This window comes from Haliotis cracherodii, unplaced genomic scaffold, assembly GCF_022045235.1.
Source record: "Haliotis cracherodii isolate W230 unplaced genomic scaffold, xgHalCrac1.p SCAF_1, whole genome shotgun sequence".
Lineage (NCBI taxonomy): Eukaryota > Metazoa > Mollusca > Gastropoda > Lepetellida > Haliotidae > Haliotis > Haliotis cracherodii.
The window spans coordinates 49908360-49932158 of NW_027266264.1; the positions used below are offsets into that span (position 1 = coordinate 49908360).

Sequence of the window (23799 nt, forward strand, 5' to 3'; positions counted from 1 at the left end):
CAAAAAAGTAGGTCACACGCTTCAATTTAGGTAAGTATTCTATATTTGTTAATTCTTAAAGATTAATACCATCTTGATGTTGTCATGCTATTGTTCTTGCAGATGATGCTGAGCCAGGAATTCACTGGCCATTCTCAACGTGCATTTGATACAAATACAATGTAAAGCGGACGCAACTATTGGTCACAATGCAAATTATAGACCTTATGTTTCAACCATAACACTCAGAGAAAGCAGAATCAACTCGCCTGCATTACCCACTAAAGACATTGTACAATGTCTCTATATCCATTTGCTATGAACATTGAATTATGAATTTTAGAATACTTGGAATAGTTTATATACTACTTTGGTTGACATGTACCCCATATTTTATGGCAGGTTTTGTAAAGTGTTTATAAGTAAACAAGAAAGTAAGTAATTGGCACTTCTCCAAGATATACTGTGAACTTCTTGTCTGAAAACACATTTTATTTCCCAAAACCATGTTTTCAACGATCGATGCTCATTACCGTTTTAAATCTTCTCACGTAATCAGTTTCGGCAGATAGTTGAGTCTGGTTATTCTGTAGCGTTAACCTTTTACATTTACGTACGTTCTCAAGTATATTCACGTTTAAGTGCATGAATTACACTCATGAGATCTCAACTGCCTGCCCATACTATTAGTTTTAAGAAATATTCAAAGATTTAAACACTGAAATCTCCAGTTCGTGTATGTCTTGGAAACATTTTATCTTACAGGACTTCAAATGGACCTTCTAATTGCAGTAAAAGGGACAACGTCTTCACGTCTTCTTGTTAACAAAATCTTGTCGATCTAATAAAATCTGAAGAGAGCTAGTTCAATATCTCCTGCTCCAAATAAGGAGTTAAGCCAATTTCACGTGTACGTAAGAAGGTAAATGTTTACGAAAGGATGTAAGTGCATCTTTGGGAATGCTAGTAATATAATTATAAGCCGCCTCCTTCGCTGTTGTATAAAAAATACCAGTGTAATTGGATATATTCGTGTTATCCTTCACCTCATAGTAGAGACCAGGCAAGCTTATGGTGATTGGAGTGCGTGCTGTTGTGAGTTCAAAAGATATTTGCGTTTCAGGTTTTCAAATTATAGTCCGATTATTTGATTTAAATGAGGTGTTGTTAGAGACCGTGAAAAACATACATCCCCATGTTACTACAATTGTGGAACCGTGTGTGTTGAAGCCAATCCATTGCCACATTAATAGGTACCGACAAATTGGAATATTGCGGTCTTGCTTTCTTACAAGACTCATAAGAACATTGCGTTCTGCTATCACTGGTCAATTTAAATCATGTGAACTACAGGAACGTTCGTGGTGGGAGGAGGTACACTACGGTCATTCGTACCAAGTGGATTCCCTTAAGAGGCCAATGTGACTTGAAGATTGCGTTTTTCTGATGTTAGTCGTAGTCTAAATGTAACACTTGTCATGTGACACCTGATGCCGTTGCCGAAAAAAAGAATACGACTTCCATCTGTACAATTGGTTGTATTATCGAAGACATATACACAGATCCCCTAAGCATAGAATATGCAAATGCATCATTGTAACTTTAAATGGACGTTCTGAATTACCCATATGCTAACAATATGAATGTATCGCAATGTCAAAGAGATTGAACAAAACAAGACTGAAACATTATTTTGTAGACACCTGTCATTGTATTTCAAAGAAACAAAAGTGACAAACTCCTTTCAATATTCAACAGAAATCTCTCCCAAAGCACAGTCGATTGTACGATTCCGACTATAACATTAGCATGTATTTTTGAATCACTATGAAATAGTGATAATACCAGGTGTTCGTACAATGGAGAGCGTATCCCTGCCCCACCGGTGGCACTCGATACAAACACAAACAAAGTCAAGGCAATTGTTCAACTGAAAACACGGGAACATGTGGTACAAGTCAAAATAGGGAATAGCATCGGACATTTTTTTTGTCACTGACGCGTCAAATTTGGAAATGTCCTCCATTTATCTGCCATAAAAAAATTGAAAGCTTTACTGAAGCCTTACATATTGTAACGTTGATCAAACATCTTCTGAACAAGAGCCGTATGACGCTCTTTGAAATCATGGGAGAAAGAACATAATCAATTGTATCTCAGAAGTTGGGAAATGTAAAAACCAAAGGCTGGAGCTGCTGGAATATTAGTCGACGTGAAGGGAAAGTTGTCTATCGAAAAGTTGAAGTCTTCCCTTTTGTCATACATTCTTGTGGAGACTCTGAATCGTTATGCATAGATCTAAATATGATATCTAAATATCTGACTCCTAAATATCTACATATAGATCTAAATATGCATATCTAAACATGCCTTGATACTGACGATATTATCTATCTGTTGGTGGACTGGCAAGACGGCAGAAAGAACCCCAATACACACACTGGTGTCTGGAAGCATGCGGTACTCAATTATTAGTACTCTTGCCAGGAGATAGCCTTATAATCGTAAAAAGTAATCTGTTTAACTGTAATGCTTATGAGACCGCCTCCGTGGTCAAGTGGGAGGGCGGAAGGTCGGGGGTTCGATCCCCGGCCACGTCATACCAAAAAAAACTTAAAAGATGGTACCTCTTGTTGCCTTGCCTGGCGTTTTGAGATTAATGGTCTAAAACAAGAACTGGTCGGCTCGGGGTAATTATACTGTGCGGCATTCATGTTAAACTGCAGCATGGCATCTCAGTGGTCTAGTACTATCAAATCGGCATCAGACCGGACTAGTACAAGCAGCCACACAAACACATCAGTGTAATAATCTTGGACGCGACTTTAAACCCCATTTCACCTCACCGCATGCGTTTTTGATTCCGAATCTCCAATGATGAGTGTGTTAGAATTATGACAAATCGTATAGGCTGACTGCATATATGTCGAAGGTAATTTATCACTTTAAATCTGTACACCACTTCATATAATATACTTAATTGTCGGAGTGATGAAAAGCGAAATTAACCAACCAATAAATTCAATTTCTCTTAGTCCAGAAACGTTGTACATCTGTCTCATTAAAGCCATATATTGATCGTTATTGGACTATTATTAGGCAAGTACTCTCTGATTTAATGTCACAGTCCATCATATAATTTCTATATGACAGCATCGATGCTACTCAGGTGCCTATACGACCTAATCAGCCGATCTCTTGTCTATGCCATTATGATACCGATCCTTGATTATCGCGACAGCTTCTTACAACCATGTCCAAGGTTGTAATGTAATATTGCGTGAGTGGCTATGGATTTAACGCTGCGTTCCGTCCTATAACGGCGGTCAGTTTTTAATCTGAAAAGAAAGCCTAAAGTGACGCAGGTGGTAGAGTGCCACTTTGCTTAAATCCATGGACACGGGTGTCGTAATGGAATATAATATCTATCCACATCATTTTCTTGGTCAATACCTTTACCACATGTATTCGCCGACGCTTCCCGTGCTGATATAAGATAAAACACATTGGTCTATATATCGGTTTATTAGAACGTATTTACAACCCATTGAGTTACATGTCTTTAGCCATAGGGACAAAGTTGACATCGAGGCCAGTGTCGAGACAAACATATCACCATGTGAATCAATACAGCGGTACAGGAAGCATATTTATTATTTTTATAACAACAGTCGTCGCTCATATTCGCAAATCCTCGCCTTTCACAAAGTAATCTTGGACCCCACCTCCATATCATGCTTAAACAATGATAGTCACATGACACATCGTCTCTAATGTGATCCAAAAGCGAAAATGTCGCAAAAAAAGTTTAAAATGGGCTTGCACAAGCAAATTAAATGTCCCCACGCTTTTGCTCAGGGGAAGAAGAGACTTTTTAAAAAAAGAAAACTCTTAATTTTACAGTGACTATGTGAAATGAAACCGGAAATATCTCCGAGATAATTATGACATGGAACGAAACATTCATAAAAGCTATACTCATTTTACAAATACAATGATGACACCAGCTGTTTATGCCGGGTTTGGGGGTGTAGTACAGCGTGATCACTTCACTCTAGATCCTTGAAAATCGGTATAGTACCACTCAAGACCTGAAGACAGCTTTCTGTGAAGTAAGTTGGGTTGACAACAATTTAATGAAATCGCAAAAACACAATGCCTTTCAACTGGATACGCTAAAATAGATTTCTAAATTCGTAAAGAACAATAGGTGGATATGATGTGCATTGGATATTGCCACCGAAGAGTAAAAAGTTTCCCTACACGATGAGGAACATTCTACTCGGCTAAATGAATGAAATTTTCAGAAATATTACTGAAATATTTTGAACGTGAACTTCTCATCTACAAAGTCAATTCGTTCCAGTGTGGAAGGCACATTTAGATTATCCGACTGTTACAACATACCAGTATTTAAAAATCATATATGATCGCCATAAAATGTTATTGCCAGCATGTGAAAACACACACATGTACATGTGTATAATGTGCTTGGTATCAGGGGAGAAAATGGTCATTGGAGTGACTGAGTGAGTTGGGTTTACGCCACTCTGAGCAGTACTCGAGTTATATCACAGCGTGTCAACTTCATGTGGGAGGAAAGTCCAAAGTGATGCAAACCTCATGTGTTTACCACGAGCACGGGTATGATGCTGACAAACCTAGAAACATAATCGGTGCGAACCGGGATTCCAACCCACGGTCAAAGCTTTCTGGCGTGCCCAAGGAATGCAACTCTGCACAGCTAATTACGGCGCCTTAGACGACTGGGTCACTGCGCCCCCTGACTACTGGATTGTTGAAACCGTTTCTTTTATTGCCCTATTTAATCGTACAAACAAACTGCGACAGAAGTACTGGTGTATACAGGTGTAACTTTATGTACGTTTACTGCAGCCACAAAAGCGGATAGTTCTTTCTGAACGTACCAACAAATTACAACGGAATTAGACATAGGTCCTGGCATGCGCTCGGGGTACTTTATGTACGTTGACTGTATCTGTGTTCATCTCGAGGGAAATATGTTGATGTGTGGAGCACAGGTGCTGGGACGTTTTTGTTCATGATAAAACATTCCGTCGATCTTTAAGTTTTAATCCATCTTAACGGTCAAAACGGTTTAACCCATTTTGCAATAGACATGCCACCCATCGTCTTGCGAATGTCATTTTATCATCATTTTGATTTATGATCATTATTTGTTACGTGAATGGATTCCTTTTCGGAAAAATCACACGATCTTTATCCAGACGATAAGCCCATCACTAAACATGATTGCTCCGTAGTCAGTAGCCAATCTGTTCTTAACGGAAACAGAACTCAGTAATGAGTTATCAGGTATTATGTGATAAGTCTTTCTTATCATATTTGTGTATCCCTTAGAATATCCACGGTGCGCCATGACATACAAACCGATGCTGTTACAGTGTCTAAAATATATATTTTGCAAACTAAATCTCGACATCCCGCTGTCACTGTCTCGACAGCCTGCGAGTAGGTCATACATACATGTAGATAGACTCCATGATTTGTTGTTACCATTTTTGTTATCCTTCCTTCTTGGAGGGCATGGGTCGCCCAGTTTTCTGAGTAGAAGCAATTTGCTGTCTTGAATTGCGTCCCTTGGGCATCCCCAGAACATGGCATTTTGGGTTCGATTTTTCGAAACGTTTCCAGAGTTGTCGGCATCATACTCCTTCCTGTTTCACCAAAGTGGTAAACATCTAACACATTCATCACTTCGGGCTTTCCTCCAAAACCAAGCAGACACGCCGTGATATAACTGAACTACTGTTCAAAGCGGCATTAAACCATCTCTATCACTCTTTCCTGTCGGCACAGTGGATTTCAGTTAGACAGCACACCGTTTGTAAGGGGTGAACGGGATATTACGAACAGTACTCAACGAGTGTGAATGATTTACCATTCAACCTGTGAATGAGTTATGTCAAACCATATCTGTCGGTTACATGTATACAAATTTGAGTCAGCATAAAGGTAACCACCGACCACTGAATCTTTCGCTGCTTATTCCCAAACCAGGCCTACATTACTGTGTTAATATTAGCGTCACGACGTTTTTTGTACTTGTTTTGCTAGATATGTTAAATCAACTTGTCGCAAAGGTTGTAAAATCAGTTGTGTCGTGTAGCGAAAGGGAATATAACTGTGACGTATCTAAGCCATGTTTTACTTGGTCTTCCAGCCTTTGTGTGACTGTAGCTCGATGGCCTCTTTATAGTAACTGCTTCCACTGTGCAATCTGTCCGCCGCTACCATGGCGAGTAAAAGCCCCATTTAGTTGCCATGAAAAGGTTAGCATATCAATGATGATCTTGATATGCAAAACAATACGCATCGTACAACAAAATCATATTTATGCCAAACAGATATTTTGATTCTCCCCTCTGTGTGTTTAGCAAATCTCCCTGTTTCACCCCTTCTGCCAGTATAGTAAGAATGCACACATTTAATATTATACCCGTTGTACGCTGGGGCAAGGGGCAGGTTAGTTTGTCCAATGAGATCAATGATAAAGGAAACACTGTTTCGGCCTGATTAAACCTACTGTGAATTTATTGTGAAAAGACAAACAATATGGACGAGTACATGTACATGTCATGATAACCTGATTCAAAACTATGATAGAAAGAATGAACAAGACACCATTGTATATCACATATGCTGACATGTACACTGACCAACATGCTACTGCTGCTGCTGTATATCAAACATTGTATAGTGACGATGTGGATTCGTGGTCAGAATGTTCTCTCATACGGACAAAGTTCAGATCCCCACTGGGGTACAACGTGTTAATCCCAATCCTGTTGTTCCGGGGGAATACTGGAACAGAGTCGTAAAACCCCATTTACCCATTAATACAACAATACAAAATTATTGTCGATTTCATTATTAATGCTTTCACATTTAAAAATATTTGAAAAACATAACAAAATCCCTCTCAATAACACCTGTACGTAAGTAACCTCCCCTAGGTTCCTTTCCTAAAAGTAAGAAATTATTTTACAAACGTTACTGTAAATATGATGTGGTCATGACGTTGTAAATATACTTAAGAAAGGGCTAATTGTACCAAAAGAGCTTCAGTTTAGCTGCAAGTTCATTCAATCCAACGTATGCATCCTTTAGTTTCTCACAGGACAATAACGGTGTTCATAGGCTGGGAAAATAAACAGCGCTAGCTAGTTGAATCGAGTACTCTATAAACCGAAGTTTTTTTTATGAATATGAATATATCAGTAAATAATTACCCTCATTACAGAAAGAAAATGTTTCACTTTCAAATAAAAGACACAACATGTTGGTGGATAGAAAGACCCCTAAAATACATTGTGCGACTAATAACATCCTGTTTCATTTTAGGAAACGTACCCATCAAACACATTATCGGTTGGGTTAGGGAGATACATCATGTGTATAGCTGTCATTAATAAATGCTACGTGCCAAAACACTTCACTGTTACACTATCACAAATATGTCCAACAAGCACAACCTATGTTAGCGTCATAAATACCAATATGTTAATGTATGTATTTTAAGTACTACTGCTACATTCAACACACGTGTTTCTTTCAAAGCCATAACACGTACATTTCACACCTATTTACACCTGGTGAACAATTTCAGAAATGTGAAAAAATATGGAATGCTTTTAGTTCGAATTACAATGCGCCGAAGAAAAAATATACATGATATAATGTAGTCCGCCCATTTTGAATTCATCCTTGGATAACCAACATCTCGGGGCTGAAGAATGTTTGCTTGTTATTGGCAGTGTTGATGTAGCATTACAACTATGCTGATGCAACTCCTTAAAAGTAACAGTAAACTCCCCAAACTGTCATGGAAAATGCTTACTAAAACAATGTCATCAAAACAGTGGCACCAGGTAGATTCGCACTCAACGACATATTCACAATGACACAAGTCACATACGAGTATGTACGACATATAGGAAGGATTGAGCAATATCATTAGGCACGATCAACGTTTTATGATTTTTGAAACACACATTCATCTAACTGCCTAGATCAAAAGTAATCACAAGAAGCTACAATTCAATTTATAATATATAAACAACGTGAATATCAGACATAAATAACATTCGATTCAAATGACAAAACAGTTTACACAATCACATCTAGTATTGGACATAAATACATGTATTGCAGATGAAGATACAGGTACAACGTATCACACAAATAGCTTACATATGTGCCAATAATGATGATTATCATCTATCATAAAAAGTCATTTTCTAAGTACAATGAAGGGCCACAAATTGAAAACGATGTAAATCCAGTTACGTCCTGTAATTTGTCTGTTTAATGCTGCTAAAGATGGCTGTTTCTGTAAAATGTCAAATTTACTTTAACAAAGATTCATTGCAATTAGCAAGTCAGGTTCAAAACATGATGTTACAACGTACCCATTGAAAACGGTACTCGAGTTTTGGTGATTTGGCTTAATGTAAACCGTCCACATGTGAATAAGCCATTACCAGAAGCTCCACTCTAAACGAGATAATGTGTAACATTTAGGATGATTAATGACAGACAAATACACTACTCGTTATCCGTTGTTCCCGTCATATTGAAAATAATCATGCATCATAAAGTGATATTTTCCTTGGCCTCTGCAAACCCCGGATATGGCATGGTGAGTAGGACATCAGAGGAGCATTATCTCTTCCCGTGTCTTGGAGCTGTTTAGGTTACTTCCTCTTTCTCTAGAAAATATTCTTCTGAGTTCAACACGAAAGTTCTTGCCTGACACGACGTATATGAAAAAGTTTGCCGCGTAATTGATTTGTGAGACGACAGTGGCAACATGTGTCCAAGGTGTGATGTTGATGAAAACGTAAGGGGCGTGTAACGGGTAACAATTCAGGTAGACGAACACTATCATAGTGACGGTGATTACAGGCAAAAGGGTTATGATGTACATGAAGCAGATTGTCAGTAGCATCATAGTGGTCTTGTGACGTCTCGCTGCTCCTCGCGTTAATCTCGTGGACGACGAGTTCTCATCCGCCATTGCTCGACTGACGCTCCGGATCTTACACAGGACAGATATGTTGCAGATGGACACGATAAGGATAGGAAGGATGAAACACAACGCAAACTGATAGAAATACACATGGAGAGACGTATAAATAGCGGATAGTTCCGGCCGGCCTTCACACTTGTCCCCTATCTTGGTAACCATGATGAGTCGGAACATCTGCGTATAGGACATAACAACGAAGATAGCTAGTATGATTACCACCGCGCCACGTTGTGTGCACAACACATGCTTCTTGAAGGGCATGAACACAACAATTAGCCTTTCCTGGGCCATACACACAATAAGCCAAGACGACATCAAATAACACATGCATTCAGTGAATACATATAGTTTACACCCTGCGTCGGTGAAGTAGGTGAACAGACTTGGCTTGTGAAGGTAGTAGAGCAGTTCATCAGCGGTTTTCACTTGCACTGCTACTAGGGACAAACTGTCGAACACCGCTAGTGCGCAAAGGTAATGACTGTAGGATTTTTCACGCAACATCCTTGTTTTCATGACCATGAATGAGAGACAGTTTCCAACGATTCCTACTAAGGCGATAATTGGCGTGAAAATGACCTTGAAAATGAATCCCCAGTCGTCCGGTTTCATGTTCATCATTGGCGCTGAAAACAAATAACAACATGGTTTCAATACACACGTTTTGTTCAGTCATCAGACAAGTTTTAAGACAGTAAGAAGAAACCATAAATAAATTTAGCCTTTGGCGGAAGTTGTGTTCAATCTTTATAATTAATCTGACCTTGGTCATCAGTTTTACCACCTGTGACATTGATCGTTCCAATCTAACGCTGACTTGACGCTCGCTCTCATAGACGTGATGAAGTTCATTTTAATTGGTGAGGCTGTGGCAGTGATTGATCAGATCAGATCAGTTGCCAGATAGAGTATGTCGGATGGGGGATGGTCTTGTGGTTAATTAATGCCTTGGTTCCCCCGGTATTGCTGGAATATTGCCAGAGGTGACTTAAAACAGTCACAAACTATTCCCTTGTCTGCTTATGAAATGATTGTCTAGTTACATATGTAAAGTTATATTGATAACATCTGTACTAACTTCCCATGGGACTTTATATCCATGACTCAGATTAAATATTGGAGCCTCTTTCCGGGTATGAAGTGAACTGGCCCTTAACGCCCAAGATTATGACGCTTTATATAGCGACGTGCTTGCACGAGTGTGTGTATGGCTGCTTGTACTAGTCCGGAATGATGCACCAGACCACTGAAAAACCACGCCGCAGTGTAATATGAATACCCCACTCAGGCACAGTATGCTGACTTGTTTTAGCCCCTTAATGCCGGGTGGCAGACAGGGTAACAACAAATACCAAAGTCAAAGAAGTTTATTGTACAAAAGGCCACCGGCCCATATACAAGAAAGAGTTACACATGTAGATACAATCATATATGTTACACATTGGGATATACACGTTGTTTGATTAATTAATTTCTTTTGGCTAATGCATGCTTAATATAAAGAGAAAGATTTAATATATTTGATTCGTTCTTTGTCGTCAGCATAACTACAAAGGCGTTTATCGGTGACATTGCAATTAAATAATCTTATATATATTTCTTTCGGAGATCATTGTAAAATGGACAGACAAACACAAAATGAATTTCATTTTCTAGATTACACAATGGACAAATTCTTTTCATTTTTTCAATGGACAGTTTTCTTCCTTCCTTTACAAATAGGTCTAGCAAACCAAGTCGATATTTAATTAACATTTACTGTTTTCTTAAATTTACCGTAATGAGTACTGATAAATTATTATATATTTCTGGTTGAAGTAAAGTCTTGAAAGTTTTGTAATATTCATAACGTGAACTATCCTCTAAAGTGGAGTGCTATTCTTGGTAGAACATATTTATAGACCGATTCCGAAATTCATTAAGAAACATATTTACATTTCCAACTGACTGACATAGCCATATAAAACCAAAACAATGCGAAAATAAACGATTTCTTATATGCGATGTCCAAGTATTCTTTCCCATGTTATCTAAATGTAGAAGCATGTTATAAGCTAATTTGGGGAGACGTTGTTCATGCATATGAAGAATTTTAAACCAGTATTTTAAACATCTGATTTGAGAGTTAATATATAATGGGTATCTACCACATTCACCATAAACCATGCAATTTTGTATGTAGAAGATCCGACATAAAGAAACTTTTTTATATGCTAATAAGTGAACCTTCTCTAAACAGTCATAACGTTGAAATCCCCATACTTCAGAACCATACAATAAAATTGGTTGTATCTTGGTATCAAAAAGCTCAAAGAAGATATTAGGTGACATCGATCCCACTTTATGAGAAATAGACATTACACTTATTAAAGCTTTCTTTGCACGCAAGGACAAGTCAAGGACAGATTTTTTTCCAATTCATTGTGTGTGGGAACAAGATTCCTAAATATGAGTAGTGATCTACTATATTGACTAACTGACCATCGAATGACCATCTCTCTTTCGACGCTATATATTGGACCACCTTTTCTGAAGATAACAATTTTAGTTTTTTCCAAATTTACTGATAATTTCCATTCTTTCGTGTATGTACTTAAAATATTTAATTGCCTTTGAAGACCAACAACAGTATCTGACACTAGAATGACATAATCTGCGAAAAGTAGCATTTATATTTCTATCCAATCTGGGAACATTTGAATACCATGTTTACCACTGTCTACCACTATTTCGTAATATAATTCATTAATGAAAAATTAAAATAAGATCGGACTCAAAATACAGCCTTGTCTTAGGCCCAAAGGACAATCAAAGAAATCTGTTAAACTATCCCCACAACGAACACATGATCTCACATTAGAATACATTGTTTTTAGAATAGTAAACATTTCCCCACGTAAACCAGCTTTTCGTAGACATGTCCATAGCTTAAAGCGATTGACAGAATCAAAAGCCTTTTTAAAATCTACAAAAAAACATCTTTTAATGTCTTATGGTTTGACGCGGCCAGGGATCGAACCTCGGAGTTTACATTCTCCAGGCGGCCCCACAGAATATAAAGAAAGCCGGGGTCAATTACGGGAAGACTTTAGTGTTTGAGATTAAAAACATTTAAACAGGTTTACCTGATTGATTGTAGCAAACACTGCCATTACAAAAGTTGGGATCCATTTTGCTGAAACAAACAGAAATTTGTGATTACAAATGATGAATAGTATAATACATAAATTACATATGTTTTATTGACCATTGTATTCAGCTTAGATCCAAAATACCTCACGTTTGTGGCCCAGTCGTCTAAGGCGCCGCAATTCGCTGTGCAGTGTTGCGTTCCTGGGCACGCCAGAATCCTATGAGTCCCGGTTCGCCACGATTATGTTTGTATGTTTGTCAGCATACCCGTGCACGTGGGTTTCACCAAGGTGGTCTAAGACCTGCATCACTTCGGGCTTTTCCCCCCACATAAAGCTGACACGCCGTGATGTAACTGGAGTACTGTTCAATGTGGCGTTAAACCCAACTCAAGTTTGTCTTACAAAATGTACTTACATTGAGTGAGTGAGTGAGTGAGTATGGTTTTAAGCCGTTGTTAGCAATATTCCAGCAATATCACGACGGGGGACACTAGAAATGGGCTTCACACATTTTAACCATGTCGGGAATCGAACTCCGGTCTTCGGCGTGACGAGCGAACGCTTTAACCACCGCCCTTGTAATTATATTGTCCCTTTCTATAGATTGATGATTCTCGCCTGCTGCTGTTGTTGTCTAAGCAATATCAACATATTCAATGGTCAGGCATTCCAGTATTTAATGTGTAAATATATTTGGATTTGAAAATAATATTAAAATATGATTATGTGATATATCACCCAATGACAGTGGTCGCTGTAGAGTTGAAATTGTTAACACACACGGATCATTATCTCTATTTAATTGTCCATGATGAAAATGTCCCCAAGGCTGTACTTAAATGAAATATTAACAATCAATTAGCTCAAATTAGATCTTGCATGTGGGACGGGTGCCATCGATGGGGGAGGAAACGCTCACCTTTTTGCGAGTACCTGTTATCATTACTGTTGTAAGTAATTCATCAACACATGCTTACGATGTTGTCGGAATGGTACAATGGACTTTCAATAGAGATACCCATGATTATGGACATTTGGTTTGTCGTTTATTTTCAATGTACAAAATGTCAATCCTGTTTATGACATAATCAGATGTAAAAAAATACTTTCTCATGTCAACTGTCGTGACATTTAACACTGTACTCGGTCTTAATGACTATTGTAGCTCATATTTCTCGAAAAAAGATATGCATTATGGCCGTATGGCGTTCATACATGCATACTTGAGGAAATAATGTCTCTCTCCTCTCTAAACTGTGCTGCAAAACAATGAAAAGGACTTCCTGTCACTTAGCAATTCAAACCAGAAGAACTAAATGGATTCCCCTGAACACGTGCCAATTATAGAAAGACATGCAACCGTATTTTCTTCTCCGCACGTTATGTTCGCCCGAGGAAACTGGTAGTGTTTAGCATGGGCTCAACAATATGGACATCACAAGACATGTCACAATTTACTCCCTATAGCTGGTCTTTCTTCCTCCAAGCTTAGTAAATCGATGACTAAATGCTTCTTTAAAGCAGGAGCATGTTTCTCAACGGCAAAGGTATCTGTGACAATCATGTACATATTTATCATATTGTGATGTAGATAATAGACATGACTGTTATCCATCTCATGATATTTAAGGAGTTAAGGGACTGGTAAGAGACATCAAAGCTCTGTGATCAATGTGAGCACAACATAGGTACTTCGTAATTGTAAGCCGCCTGTTGTATCAACGGCCAATAAAACCTAGGGTGTATAGATTCAATGAACAGAGAGGCCATTGTTTGCTCCCCTTAATTCACATATAAGATCATTTATGAAAACGAAAAAGAACCATGCTGATATAACTCGACCTTGCCAAACACCTTGTTTTATGGGAAACACATCATATCTTTCTCCGTTGTATGATATAAAAGCCAAGCTGTCCCTACAGCTATGGAAAAGTAGGTTCCAATATTTGCCTATGACACCAAGTTCATGGAATTTGACGAATAGGCCGTCGTGTCAAATAAGATCGAAAACATTAAGATTTCATTATCCCTAAAAGGCAGCAAACACTTGCGATTCTCTTTCTAGTTAGAAATTACGTAGACGGTGAATAGAGACATGATTGCTCTGTGTTCTTTTCAGAAACCAAATTGTAAAAAATCGGAGGATAGGAGCTACTGAGTGACTGTTTTTCTCTTCTACTTAAAATGATTTTCTCTAAGGGTTTATATGGACAGGATGCAAGAGTTTGCCCTGTAATTACGTGGATCGTGTTTCTCGTTTTTGTCTTTATGAATAGGTATTATGGTACCTTGTCTGAAGGCACATGGATATTACTGGGATGCAAGTATATGATTGAATAGTATTTGAGTGTAACCACAAGCGCCTCTTCTCCCAATATCAGGTGAGGTGAAATGGGGTTCCAAGATTATTGCACTTATATAGCGACGTGCATGTACGTGTGTTTTTGTGTGGCTGCTTGTACTAGTCCGGACTGATGCCGATTTATAGTCCTAGGTCACTGAGATACCATGCCGCAGTTTGACATGAATACCACACTCAGACACAGTATACTGACTCCGAGCCGACCAGTCCTTGTTTTAGCCCCTTAATGCAGAGCGCCAGACAGGGTAACAACAAGTACCATCTTTTAACGTATTTTGGTATGACGCGGCCGGGGATCGAACCCCGGACCTTCCACTCTCCGGGCGGACGCTCTACCACAAGACCACGGAGGCGGTCCCAATATTAGGTGCTCATTGGTGATACCATCAGGCCCTGGAGATTTGATTCTTTTCGGTTGTGGAAATGTGTCCTATTGTCCGCTATCAATTCTCTTCTGGCCACCCTTATTTCATAGTTAGTATCATTTAACCAATCATTTTCCAATAAGGCTTTCATTGTTTCTTTATTTACACTTTGAGGGATATGGTTAGAGCTAGCCTTCATAAGACATTTACTCAGCTCTGTGTAAAGTGCTCTATGACATCGGGTTGTAAATTGCCCGACGCTATACATACGGAGGAGAGAAACTTTCTAATGATGTTAATGTTGTTCGAGTTTCACTAAAACAAAACAAATCTTAGTGTAACATATTTGTGTGACTTCTTGAAGCGCGTAGCAGTGACATGTCTGGCAACTAGCATTGTCCATGTGGCATGTTATTACAGAGGATTGTGTGATTGCACGTCACCACACTAACAATATAAGCAGTTTTGCACTCTCCAGCCCAGAAGTATGTTTCCTGCCAAGACCTACCCTGTTATTATCGTCAAAAGATCGAATATTTTATGTAATATATTTTAGCGTGATTGTATATGTCTTTTAATCGTCTCTCATAACTCCACATGGGGTGGACCGCCTCCGTGGTTTAGTAGTGGAGCGGGTTCGTTCACCGGCAGCGTTATACCAAAAGACGTTAAATATGGCACGTCGATGTATAAGTGCAATAATCTTGGACGCGACTTTAAACCCCATTTCACCACCTGAGTAAAATATACTTGCTCGTGTATTTTACTGCCGTATTGAACTGTCAGTCAGTGAACCGAAATCACTCATTCAGTCTATCTGAAATACATAACTCTCCTTATCATATAAATGATGAAATGTAAAGACATAATCCAAACAATACTATCGGAGCGCCTAAATCTCTCGATCCTAATGCACAAGCAAACACACATTGGACATAATCGAACTCCAGATAACTCCACAATTTCCTGCCGCAACTCCCCCACCTGATGCGAGCAACGATTAACGAGGAACAATGCCATTATTAAATCTGAAGCGACAAGGACCACAAGCTACTTTCCCACAACACGATCTGAAGTCATTGACCATCTGTCAATACATCATAGGGAAACGTGCTGATCGTTCCATGGGTACAACTCCCCACAATAATATAGTGTTCTCTGACGACTCATCATCCTTAATGATGCGGCACCGAATTATTTATGATTTGGGTACAACTCAGTAACTGGGACTTTGTTTGCATCAACGTGAATTGAGGATGTGATATGCGAAAATGCGGTTTGATAGTCTGTATTAATGTTCTGTCTGAGCAAAGATCTAAATTGCATTTCATTAACCCTTTTCTTGATGGGGGCACGAGTATCCTGGTAGCCAAAGGTGCAACAAATTGATGTGTAGTGGTGCGTCCTTTGGAACGTCAGCAAAATGATAATCGCTGGTTCGAATCCCAGTTCAACCCAGCTATGTTTCAAGGGATGACAGCACCATACCCGTGCCCGTGGGTTTGACCAAACTGGTAAACGACTGCGATCTGTATCACATCGGGCTTTCCTCACACATTAAGTTGACTCGTCGTGATATAACTGGAATACTGTTGAAAGCGGCGTAAAACCCATCTCACTTAATCACGAACCTTTTCTTTTTATAATGTAAAGTAAAGCGAAAGGGCTGAAATGCTTTGAGATGACTTTTAATATTGGTAGAGCGATCGAGTGTATTAGCTTGCCTATATTTGCACATGTGCATATCCGAGAGTCTCTATGCTGGTACAGGTCTGTTGAAGCGTTGCGTCACCTTAGATCATTGAGAAAGCATGAGGCTCAGATCGTCACATATTGGTAACAGTGCGTCACCTGAACAATACGTTGACTTCATCGAGGTTTCTATGCACGAGTGACATTCCATATAGTTTCTAGGAATTACACATTGTTTAGGACATATGATTTAGCATTGTTATGATTTGTTTATTGTAAGTCAGCCTTCATTCCCTCGGGTCAGATAATCTGTAATTTCTCGTAGCTCTTTGTTTATTCACTAACTATTCTGTTTGGCAATTGGCGTAAGTAACAAAGCAGTTCAAACATGTGGAAAGAACAAAATAGCCTCACACATGATTGAACACATGTTAGCCTTCCATATGTAAATATACGTCCGAGACAGTTGCCTTTGCAAAGACACCTGTGAAGCTGCACATATGTTTTTGCTAATAAAAGAAGCCTAGCGTCTTGGTTTAATGCACAAATCATACCAGGAATATCCAGAGAACAAAGATCCCTTTGGAGTCTAAGGAAAGATGAAATTAGTTCCTATCCATCTTGGCTCTTTCTGCATGACGAGAGTCTTCTTTGACTAATTACCTTGAGTGTTTATTTTGTATTAACTGTATCAAAGACATATGAACATGACACAAAGGGAAATGTTATACTGAGTCAAAACGTGGCTATTATTATGATATTAATAAAATGTTTTACCAATGATCAACGCTCGGATAATTTACTCTGAAAAGAACAAAACATATCTGGAAAAATGACCAGACGCTTTCGATATCTGAATAATTTGCAATATGCTTTGAAGGTTGTATTACCTTACATAACAACGTGTTTCCAAATATGACATACTTAGGTATCGACCATTTGAAATTCTGTTTATTTGCAAAAAGGAATCTGTTCTTGAAAATACTTGAATAAATAGGTTTTACGCAGAAAACTATGAATAGTGAATCCCCAAGCACAACAAAAATCCACGTCCCTATAATATCTCCTATTATAAACTCCTATAATAGCAAATACATGGCCCCTTAGACAATACGTCGTTGTGCAAAAAGGGCACTTGTATCTTGAAAGAATTTACGAATGTGATCACTATTGTTACCCGTAAGTACTACGCCATCTTCCCGAGACAGGAGAGTTAACTGACTATTAATGTCCAGTTTCCACCCTTGCCGAACTAGGCTGGTATGATGGAGTTACATTTTGGCTGGACTAACGAGTCTATGCACAGTCCAATCACAATCGCGCAACGAAATCGAAATCCGGTTCGTAAACTGTCGTGCTGATTTCGGTCGATTGCAAGATTTTCAAAGCATGTGTACCTCCAACTCCTTGTCAACAGATATTTTCCAAATCTTTTCATGTTTTTAATCAAGCGCTCACGTGATATGCGGGATATGTATTGACACTACCTTGTCAGTACTGTGTATGTGTTACGGGATATCTCTGACACTACCTCGTCAGTATTGTGTATGTGTTACGGGATATCTCTGACACTACCTTGTCAGTACTGTGTATGTGTTACGGGATATCTCTGACACTACCTTGTCAGTACTGTGTATGTGTTACGGGATATCCCTGACACTACCTCGTCAGTACTGTGTATGTGTTACGGGATATCTCTGACACTACCTTGTCAGTACTGTGTATGTGTTACGGGATATCTCTGACACTACCTTGTCAGTATTGTGTATGTGTTACGGGATATCTCTGACACTACCTTGTCAGTATTGTGTATGTGTTACGGGATATCTCTGACACTACCTCGTCAGTATTGTGTATGTGTTACGGGATATCTCTGACACTACCTTGTCAGTATTGTGTATTTGTTACGGGATATCTCTGACACTACCTTGTCAGTATTGTGTATGTGTTACGGGATATCTCTGACACTACCTCGTCAGTATTGTGTATGTGTTACGGGATATCTCTGAGACTACCTTGTCAGTACTGTGTATGTGTTACGGGATATCTCTGACACTACCTCGTCAGTATTGTGTATGTGTTACGGGATATCTCTGACACTACCTTGTCAGTACTGTGTATGTGTTACGGGATATCTCTGACACCACATCGTCAATACTGTGTATGTGTTACGGGATATCTCTGACACTACCTTGTCAGTACTGTGTATGTGTTACGGGGTATCTCTGACACTACCTTGTCAGTACTGTGTATGTATTGCGGGATATCTCTGGCACCACATCGTCAATACTGTGTATGTATTGCGGGATATCTGTGATACCACATCGTCAGTACTGAGTATGTGTTACGGGATATCTCTGACACCACATCGTCTATACGGTGTATGTGTTACGGGATACATCTCACACTACCTCGTCAGTAGTACATATGTATTGTCGGTTGACTCTGATACAACATGTGCTAGCCCAGGACACACACAGCGACATCCAATAGATGCACACATGCTAGGATGTAAATATAAAATTCTTTTCCACGTTTCGTAGTACACAGAGACACTATACCATCTGCCCCATCCTTCCTACACTTACAACGCTAATTTAATTCAAATATTCTAGACAATGCATTCATTTGTCGCAGTGATAGGAAACGGATAAATAGTGTAACATCAGCCTTCTCTAGTGTCACGGTTCCGATGACCACAACGATAACACTCCTCCCTATTAGCTACCTATAATGTTGCAGTCATGACTTATCACATCGATCAATGTCCATTTGGGGGTCAGCCTTCATCTGATCTGTCACTGACCGGGGCAATCACTGTAGTCCGTTGAATCCCTAGAGGTCTGAGCTTTGACGAGCAATGATTGGCATCAAGGTGTCTGATCTTTCATACTCGGGTTGCTATTGCGACCAGCGAAGAGAGAGAGCAATGTAATTTTGCCCCATTAATTGTTTAGACAGTCAGGGTATCATTTTCTTAGAGAACGATGGCATCGGACTGCTGCCTCCAGCACTTCATGGGAATTACTTAAATCAGGCTTCATAATATCCGGAACTCGTGTCGACAAGACGGGATATATATCAAATTTTCGAGTAGAAGGATCATGTGTTATATTTCTTAATTCTGAATACAGAAGTGGCAGGACATCTGACATTTAGAAGCACATAGCTGATGTCTCTTCAGGATGTGTATATGGTCAATTTGAAAACGCTCACCAAACCAAATACAAAGATAGTGCGTCATTGTTTTTCTCAAAATGAAGTTATGGATATTATTCCTTCACGTCAGAAATAAAGACAGGGCTGCTTCAATGATCTAACGCGGAGTTGCTTTTCTAAATTGAGGTAGGATCAGTTGGTTATATATGTTCGCGATCAAATTCCAGGTTCACTTCGATTACGCTTATGATCCTTGGTTTGGTATCACACTCGACAACCGTTCTGGTACTGCTCAGGGACGGAGATATGCACAGACTTTTACTACAACTATGACTACATGGTAATCCATGCCCCTTCACGTAAGGCATAAACCCAAACACAAATGCAAATTCCAAAATAACAAAAAGCAACTATCAACCTGCTCATCCGGGACAAAGAAGAAATAATATTATTATCTCAAGTGATACATTAGTTTACGGCATGGCATATGGAATTGCTGACTCTATGTTAAACGCACATCCGCATGTCCACATGACGCATGTCCGACACTTTTAATAGATGAGATATGTTCAAATATTGCACCAGATGGTTAAGATACACCCTTTGCCAATTTACATTGTAATGACGGTTGTTAGGTTTCAATTGAAATATCCATCATGTCGACGGTGAAATACACGTCATTAATCTGTCGGGTGTACTGGTCTCTATCCTGAAGAAGATCAATGCCGCAATGTGAAACAGACATACACCGAAAACTTCAAAGGAAGCCACTTTGCTGTTAACAGTTGAAAACAACGGCAGACATTGTCTACATTATTCACATTCGTTATATTTTGATTCATTTACGAGATTTGTAAGTCACATAACCAAAGACGGAGCGTACGTTTACGTATTAGTTTTCTTCGTCGAGATGAATTTCCTGAGAGTTGCAAGGTGAATTACTGGTGCCTAACTCGCCTTCGGGGATACATTGTGTAAATGTCAGGCTGTGAGTCTTCCTCGATCGATTCCTGAAATGTGTTGTAGAATAGATTTTTAGACACACCTTCTTGTAGAGCGCGAAACGATATCGTTAATATGTCAGTTGCAATTCTTCATAATTGGAAGCCAAACCACTGGAATTGTCAAAGTGCTTAAAGAAAACCCTATAGAATTACCAAATGATCCACTGGTTCGACCTGACAATCAAGGCATGGGGCTATAAGATGAATCGGAAGCTATTCCTTCCGCGGTTACTTTGTTTTTGTCCTGAATAATGCTGTGAATGACTGAAATAACAGGAATACCGAAACAAATAATGATGTTCAATTTCGTAACTTTGTTAGCAGTGATTACGAGCCTTCACTTTATTCGAGAGTACTGGCACAGGAATGAATGCTAAGATATATTTCGCTTATTAATTTATCAGAGAAAGAAAAGTGTTATCAGGGTCAACTAAAAATAAAACAGACATTGTGTAACAAAGTTGTGAAAAAACCCCATTTAAACGACAATGTTTACGGTGTTCTACTTAAAGGCAATAAGTTGTTCGCTTAATTGCAACACTTGGGCTTATTTTGCGCAGTGACACCTTGTTACACTTTGACACACATTCAGCGTATGCCATCGGTTAGCAATATAATCCCAAATATACGTACGTAGGTTTTAAAACTGTCAAATAAAAGAGACAAAACCCTTTCCATATCACATGGTGATCGCGAAGAGGTGAGCGTATACTGCCCTACCGGTGGCACCCGTCATAAACAAATACATGTCATGTCAATTGTTCACCTGAAAAAATCAGGGGGACATTGGGTATAAATCAAAGTAGGGAATTGCATCGGCGGCTGTAGGTTTGCTCTCTTATGAGCTGGCGGCGTTGTTTTGCTTCTAACTAGTTTCTGAACTAATGTCCTTTTACTGGAAGCGGAAGGAGATGTACCATTAAACTGTCTGAGCAATGTCTAGTAAACATAAGGCAGGAAAGCAGACAACAAACCAGAAAAAAGAAATCCTGTTCATCGGCAAATGGGGGCGGTCGGGTAGCCTAGTGGTTAAAGCGTTCGCTCGTCACGCCGAAGACCCGGGTTCGATTCCCGACATGGGTACAACGTGTGAAGCCAATTTCTGGTGTCCCCCGCCGTGATATTGCTGGAATATTGCTAAAAGCGGCGTAAAACCACACTCACTCACTCACTCATCGGCGAATGAATCTGAAACGATTCAGGTGAGGTGAGGTAGGAGGGGGAAAATGGGGTTTAACGTCGCGTTTAATATTATTGCACTTATGTAGCGACATGTCTGTGTGCGTGCGTGCGTGCGTGCGTGCATGTGTCTATTTGTACTAGTCCGGACTCTAGCCAGTTATATAGTGCTAGCCGACTGAGATACCATGTTTAACATGGATAACCCACTCAGACACAATATACTGACTCCGAGCCGACCAGTCCTTGTAATAGCAGAAAATACAAATTTCAAGGCCAAACTACAAGGCAGGATAATAAATTCGTTATTTGCAAATCATCTGGCCGCCGTTACAAATTAAATTAATAGAATTCACTGGACCTTTGGTTCAGTATACCTTCTCGTATCACACCTTCACGCAAATTATCGCAATCTCTTTCTTCCGTATTCTAGTGGTAGAGCGTCCGCCCGGAGAGCGGAAGGTCCAGGGTTCCCCGACCATGTCATACCAAAAGACGTTAAAAGATGGTACTTGTTGTTACCCTGTCTGGCGCTCGGCATTAAGGGGCCAAAACAAGGACTGGTCGGCTCGGAGTCAGTATACTGTGTCTGAGTGGGGTATTCATGTTAAACTGCGGCATGGTATCTCAGTGGGCTAGCACTATAAATCGGCATCAGTCCGGACTAGTACAAGCAGCCACACAAACACACACATGTACATGCACGTCGCTATAACAGTGCGATAATCTTGGAAGCGACGTTAAACCCAATTTCACCTCACCTCACCTCAATCACTTTCCCGGTTCGCCCCGATTATGTTTCTAGGTTTGTCAGCACCGTAACCGTGCTCGTGGGTTTCACCGAAGTGGTAAACGTCTGAGACCTTCATCACTTCGGGCTTTCCTCCAACGTTAAGTTGCCGCGCCGTGATATAACTGGAAGACTGTTAAAAGCGGCGTTAAACACAACTCAATCACTCACGCACTCCCTTTCTTTCTTTCTTTTGTTTTCTACTCATCTTCCCGAGGCAAGAGAGTTAACTGATGTCAGTTAACTCTGTAGCCTTGAGAAGATTGTTTTCTCTCTGAACAACCTCTTGAAAGAAAAAAACTGAAAAGATTTTGACATGAGATTCACACATGTAATCAAACTTCTGTCTGTAGTCAGTATTCCAATTTAACTGGAAGGTATCATATTTTGGCAACACGGCTCTCTTTTCACTATTCTGATTTTGGAGTTCATAGAGTTCAGAGTTCCACAGCGAGGTGGCCTAGCTTTGGTTTCTGCTTATAGCCCGTGTTTTAAACAGTTGTAAATAAAAATATTGATATTGCTAAAACAAATAACTTTCTAGTCATGACTCAGTTGTATGTACATGTTTTCTCGTCGCTATATTGCTGAAATAATGCTGATGTTACATTTTAAGTCACTCACTCCTTATACGGACAGCATTAAGTTTACATTTTGAATTTCACTATGATGTACATGAATGTTATATTTTCCTTGCGTCTCCATGTTATGTTCGATGTGATATTTCATTTAACTTATGAACAATCGTTTTTCCATCACAATTATGTAGCAAACATTTCTTTTCTCAATAGCGTTTGCAAACCATGTCATATTTATATGTCAGTTTCCTCCTTTTTTCAATCATGACCTGTTTTTGTGATTTATTTAAATGCAGTGACAACGTTAAAGGTTCACACTATCCATCCCTGCTAAACTTTTTTCAACATCCCCTCTGAGACCCTGGTTTCGAAATAAAAAGGCGTTTTGGTGTTTCTGAAATGTGTCTGCATAATGTAGATCTTGCGTTAAACCCCCATATATGTAGCAGTGTTATATGAACTGTAATTCGGGCCCATTTGTCAG

At 39.4% G+C, this 23799-nt stretch overlaps 1 protein-coding gene across 3 annotated transcripts in view; it reads right to left on the reverse strand.

The window, feature by feature from the left end:
• Positions 1–8662: 8662 nt before the first annotated feature.
• Positions 8663–23799, reverse strand: part of LOC139465132 (FMRFamide peptide receptor frpr-18-like) — a 145568-nt gene continuing 130431 nt past the window's right edge. For all 3 annotated transcript variants that reach the window (XM_071246837.1, XM_071246830.1, XM_071246823.1), the window contains exons 2-3: positions 12178–12227; positions 8663–9678 (exon numbers count right to left, since the gene is read on the reverse strand). In XM_071246837.1, coding sequence (XP_071102938.1) covers positions 8675–9678; positions 12178–12223 — 1050 coding nt within the window. In that variant the 5' untranslated portion in view covers positions 12224–12227 and the 3' untranslated portion in view covers positions 8663–8674. The remainder of the gene's footprint in view (positions 9679–12177; positions 12228–23799) is intronic.